The 6,000-nt window shown below is 43.8% G+C and overlaps 1 protein-coding gene across 4 annotated transcripts in view; it reads left to right on the top strand.

Annotated features, from left to right (window-relative positions):
• Positions 1 to 434: 434 nt before the first annotated feature.
• DHRS12 (dehydrogenase/reductase 12) overlaps positions 435 to 6,000 on the top strand; it is a 30,445-nt gene continuing 24,879 nt past the window's right edge. For 2 of the 4 annotated variants that reach the window (XM_062567051.1, XM_062567053.1), the window contains exons 1-3: positions 435 to 546; positions 955 to 1,088; positions 4,971 to 5,053. In XM_062567051.1, the coding sequence (XP_062423035.1) occupies positions 491 to 546; positions 955 to 1,088; positions 4,971 to 5,053 (273 nt within the window). In that variant the 5' untranslated portion in view covers positions 435 to 490. Of the gene's footprint in view, positions 547 to 709; positions 801 to 954; positions 1,089 to 4,970; positions 5,054 to 6,000 lie in introns of those variants that run through there. The other 2 variants (XM_062567052.1, XM_062567054.1) reach the window with 2 other exon arrangements.

Raw genomic sequence — 6,000 nt, 5'->3', positions numbered from 1 at the left:
AAACACTGTTTGGTGGTGCAACAAGGTTATTTATGTTTACGCAAGAGCGTTCCTTCGATAATTTTCCAGAGCAGAAGGAACACAGAGGGGAGGCCGAGTCCTCGAGCACAACCTCTACCGCAAGCTGACATCTCATTTGCAAGGGAGCCCGGGAAATCCCTTCCAGCTTGCTGTGGCTCCACACGGAGAGATCCCTTTCCTCGCTGGCTAATTAAGAACGAAATAAACTGTAGGGGGGAGGGGAAGGAAACCAAACGCAAGGCAGCCGGCAGGGCGCCCTCCACCTTCCCCTTGAGAGGGTGGGCAGCCACCCCGTAATGGCGCCCCACGTCCCCCCTCCTCCAACCCCCCGTAATGGCGCCCCCCCCGCCAGTCCCTTATCTAACGGCGGGCCGGGCCGGGCGCCTTTATGTAAGGGCAGAGGCGGGGCCGGCACGGCCGCGGCCGTGGTGGCAGCAGCGGTGGCAGCACCAGTACCAGCACCAGCACCATGTCCTGGTACCGCAACGCCGTGTGGTTCGTGAAGGGGCTGCGGGAGTACACGAGGTACCGCCGGCGGCGGAGGAACACGCCAGGAAAGACGAATTTCCTTCTGCAAGCCTTCCTTCCTGAAGGCTGCCGCGGCGCCGCGGCCGCGTGTCGCCGCCCTCCCCCTCCCCGTCACGAACCGCCCTTGGTCTGGCCGCGACAGCGAAACCGCGGCGGTTTCGTTCGAGTCTCCTCAGCGGCTGAGCGGCGCTCTCGGGGCCCCGCATCAAGCTGCGCGGCCTGCCCGGCAAAATACTTCGAATTTTTGCCACGTAACTCGTGTCCGAGGAGAGGGTAATGGGGAGGGGGGAGGCCGACGCAGAGCAAGTTTGCTGGGCTGGGGAGGGAGAGCACTTTTCAGCCCTTCCCGGCGCTTTTTGTGGATGGGTTTCTCGGTTTCTCACCGGTTTCTTTCGATTTATTTAGGAGCGGCTATGAGTCTGCGTCCAAGCGCTTCAGTGCCGTGGATATCGACGTGGATGTGGCTGGAAAATCCTTCCTGGTCACTGGAGCTAACAGTGGTATTGGCAAGGCAACAGCAAAAGAGATAGCGAAGAGAGGTGAGCCAGAGCGGTGATAACTCCCTGCAGCGCCGTATTACGGAAAAGATAAGTGGAAGCAAACCTGGCCTCCCAGCATGGATCCCGAAGACACAGTTCCCTAGAATGAGTGGCCAGAAAGGTTATTTTATGGGGCTGTTGATACGTGTTAAGAGCTCTAAGCATGGTCAGTAATATGAAAACTGGGAATAATGAAACAAAACGAAACAAAACAAGGCGGAGAAGATCTACAAATTATTTCTTAAGTGCAAATTTACCAACATTTTATGTATTATCATGGCATCTAAAAATCTCAGTGAGGAATCAAGCTCCATTTAAGGCCGATTCAGTACAAGTAATAGCCTGGCAGAATTTAAACTGTTTTGAAGAAGTTACAAATGTATTATATGATGGAAGAGAACAGCTGACTTTGCTAAACTGAGGTGGGAGAATATAAAAGAACCAAAGGAGTTGTACTTGATCTTAACAATACTAACCTGGAGTTTGTGCCCCTTAACCGATTGCATACAATTATTTCTTCCATTGCTGTCTCTAAGCTAGGATGGTGTGAACTGGAGCTAGCTAGTGCTTAAGGCTAGTACTTAAGGCTAGTACTTAAGCTAGTACTTAAGCTAGTACTTAAACCTAATCCTTTTCAGACTTTCAGAGCTGTCAAAATAATTCCCCTTGTGCAAGAATGACAAGAGTTTTGACATGTAGAATAAAAGGGAGGAGCTTATGGGGCTCTTTTCGCATGCCTAGGCTCTAGCAACTGGCTTATGAAGGAGTTAGGGCTTGGTTAACTTCAACTAATTCAAAATTATTAGCATCAAAGAGCCTTTGGCTTGAAGATCCCTGTTAGTGCCAGTGCATGATTGATTTCAGGTTCCCAGTACTGCAGTAATACATAATAGCCATGTTACTTAAAGAGTTGCTTTGTCTGATGACTGTTTCTGTCACAAATGTTCTGTTTGGCAGGTTTTGCACTCTTTCAAAATGGCTGGATTTCTGGGAGTTTGGTCACTGTGGCTAGTATTTGGAGCCCAAAGGATAGTCTTGGGCTCAAGCCTCTTACCTGATACACTCATTAGGCACTGCAATGGATATGAAGTTAAAATGACTGTCTGTGTCTTCTTGACTCCATCCTTAGATGTGCCACTCTAGAACTTCATGTCAGCTATGTGGACTTCAGCTCCGAGTTAAATCTCTTCAAGTACATCATGACAAGAAAATAAGGAATTTAGACTTAACAAAAGAATGTCAAAGACATACAGTCAATGTAGTTTGACATATGGCCACATTGATATTTCACTTTATGTTGGCTTTTTCAAGCATGGCAGAGCACTATAAATTACTGCAGTCTTGAGATGTCACTTTCTCTAGCCTGAATTCAGCTTTCCTGTGAATCAGAGTCGTAGGGGTATTGCAAGTTGGGGCTTTCCTGTGTGTCTTGTGAACTGCAAATTCCAGTTGATGCAGTCCTATCCTAGCCACTCTTTACAGTTCCCATGTTCTATTTAAGTTTCAACAACTTCAGATCTTTGCTGTGAAAAATACATTTGAATGCCTTTCCTGGCCCGTGGGTCACACCACATTCTTAGCAGCAAGAAAATGTTCCTATTCTGAATCAAAATCACCTCCATTGTAGGACACTTCTCCTTATGGACTAAAAGAGCATTCCTGATCAGCCTGAAGGCCAACTACTCTTTCATTTGTTTAATTTGTACATGCACACATTACTTGTTCCATCTTCTATACTGTCCCTTTTGCTAGGAAGAACTCTTTGAACATCTGCAAATGTATTTCCTTACCTGCCTTTCGATCTCTAATTAAAGCCTTCCTTTGCAGTGAAGTGTCCAGACAGAGAAGCATTGGACAGCTCTGCACATCTTGATGCTTGTCTTCTCTCTAATTAATCTAAGCTTCCTGAAGCAAAGAGTGTTTTTCATTCTAGTCTGTATACATTCAATGCCTGTCTTTGCAGGGTCCCTTTCTTGCCAAGCACATTTATAATGCAAACTGAAGATGGAAAGCTGTATTAAAAATTAATGACTGTCCTGCATATAGTTATCCTAGGATGAGGAGCTTCCCCCCACTGCCTGCAGCTGTGCATTCATTATAAGTAACCCAACCAACTCTTGCAGTGTGATGGAGGAATCACACCTTATTGGAAATTTTGGAAGATCCTTCAGACTTATTGCTCCCTGTCAGCTGCATGCCAAGGATATTGCTGTAATGTCGGGAGAATTATTTTTGCACTGACCACCAACTGCTTTATCAGACCCCAAACTGGGCTGTATAGCACATGGATGAATGATGGCTCTGTTGCTCAGTCACTTGGTATGTCTTGTATTTGAGTTCCAAGCACTGGAATAGTGATGTTTGTTTTATCACTCGTTGGGATTAGACTGTTTGTGTTTTCTAGCAGTGGACTGCTAACAACCCCTAGAAATAATTTAAAAATTTTAAGCACCTCCTTAAAAATAGCTAAAAGTCCTGTGACTCAAACATTAAAAATTCCTTGCTATGATCAGAAAGCAATATACAGAAATAAAAGAGAATGCCTACCTGTACTTTAGTTTGGTTTCTGAAGTTTCTTTAATATGCCAAAGCTGTGATAGATATCCAGTTCTTAGAGAAGGGCCTTGTCCTGCATATTGTTTTCATAGAAATGTTGGTTGGAAGTGACCTCTAGAGGTCATCTTGTCCAACATCTTGCTTGAAGCAAGACTGTTGCCAACACTAGGTCAAATCAAGCAATAGCTTTGACTAGCTCTATATTGAAGCCTCTACAAGGACGGAAATTCCACAACCCCTCTGAGGCAACCTGGTGAAATGCTGTGCTCATCTCCTAGTGAAAACTTTTTTCTTAATGCCTGACCTGAACCTCCCAAGCTGCAATTTGAGACTGTTTTTGTTACATTCTCTGCCACTGCTGTGAAGAATTCTGATATCTGGCCTTTTATTCCCCTTTTCACATAGCTATTCAAATCACTGGTGTTGTTCAAGCCCTTTACTGTAGTTTGTAAGGCATGTATCATGAGAAGCTTTTATGATACAGATATCTTAGCTTTAATTCCCAGTGTGTTAGCTGGAATACGGATATCTTAGCTTTAATTTCCAGCTTTAATTTCCTGGTGTTTCACCAATACTAAACATGACATGCAGACTCAACAGAAGATGGTTTAAGCAGATGGCACTGCAGTGGCCTATGCACAGCCATGCTTGGAAGCCTATTGCCGCAGGATATTTCCTCCCTGGTGCCTCCCTTTGCAGTGACCAGAGCCAAGCAGAAATCTTGCAGATATCTTTTTATGTCACTCATTGAGTCCTGAATGTTTTATTTAAAATACTGTTACCTCAGCACTTTAGCAGTCCTTTTCGGCATTCTTGGTGTGTCCAGTTTGCCTGGTGGTTTGGCTGGGAAGAGGTAATTGCCATAAGGAATGAGCAAGGCTGGCAAACCTGAGTCTATGAGGCATTTTGGCCCTAACTCGGGTCTTTACTCCCAGCTTTTCAGGAAGTGTCATGGGAGCTGCAAGAACTGTACAGAGCTGAGCTTCAGCAGCACTGATGAAAAACCATCACTTTGCTTTTGGAGGTTCAACCCTGGGACTGTAGGTCTGTGTGCACCTTGGGAACACTTTTCATGTTGGGAAGCACTTGCAATACTTCAATGAATGCAACAGTTTTATCAGTGTTTCCAGTGCTAACAATAGGCTGTGGATTTCCCTCAAACTGGAAGCAATCATGAAAGGTTTTAGTTTTCAGCTGACTTGTATCAAAAACTAACTTCAAGCAAAAACTGCAAATTGGAAATCACCTCCTGTCCATCTATTTTTGGTGACCACCTCCATGCACATTTAATAATTGTCAAATGTATTTCTTATTGAAATCCACCAGGTGGCACAGTTCACATGGTTTGTCGAAATAAGGAAAGGGCTGAGGAAGCCAAAGAAGAAATTATGACAGAAACGGGTAATCAGGTGAGCTGTTATTCAGTCTTTTGTTTACTCTTAAATATATTGCTAATATTAAGACCTCAGAGACCTTGAGATATTTTCTTTCATTGTTTTGCAGTTGTATTTTTAATAGCATTTTCATAAAGATGTGTGACATCTAACAGTTTCTCATCTCTGTAGGTTAAAGTAGTTTAATTTCACTAGGTAATGTTTTCTGTGGTTAATAACATCACCAGGAGCATGCTGTTTTGCTTAATAGTTGCTGTTGATAAGTTTGTGATATCCTGCTTACTATTCCTGATTCCTAATCATGTGGCTGAGGCTTTTAAGGTTAATGTGTTGCAACACTCTTGCAACAATGTCTATCAGTTTGCAGCATTAGAGTTCAAGGTTTTATGTGTATGCATAAGGTGCCCATGATTTGCTAAGGTTGCCTCCTCTGCTCTGTGAAGTCCTGTGGACAACCCTAGTTCCATGTACTACAAACATTTCCATCTCATTTTCTTTTCATATTTCTTCCCTACCTCCTCCTTTCTGCTTACAGTTTCTATTTGCTTCTGCATATATCACTCTGTAGTACAGCTCTGTAGCTGTCACTATTGCTCTGCTAATTATTCAGGAGGGGGTGCTTGTGGAGAAGGGCTGTCAGTGTCTTTCTACCTTGAATGGAGGAGAACTATCTTCTTATTAAATAGTGAGTTGGCTCTTGAACACAATATTTTGATTCCAGGAAATGTTTTTAATGTGGATCAAAAATTCTTTTTATGCTTAGAGATACCATATTGCCTAAATTTATGCTCTTTGGTTTCAGCTCCCTAGTGTGACACTATCGGCTGCGAATATTACACTTCAGTTCTTTAATGGAAGTGAATTAAATCAGTCCTTATGTAGAAATAAATACTCTCCAGTTGTCTATGACAGCATAATCCCCTGGCTACAATAAGATACAGTTGTGGAAGGACTGGTGATTA

The sequence above is a fragment of the Rhea pennata genome, chromosome 1, assembly GCF_028389875.1.
Source record: "Rhea pennata isolate bPtePen1 chromosome 1, bPtePen1.pri, whole genome shotgun sequence".
NCBI classification, from domain to species: domain Eukaryota; kingdom Metazoa; phylum Chordata; class Aves; order Rheiformes; family Rheidae; genus Rhea; species Rhea pennata.
This window is presented reverse-complemented; position numbering and strand designations above follow the sequence as displayed.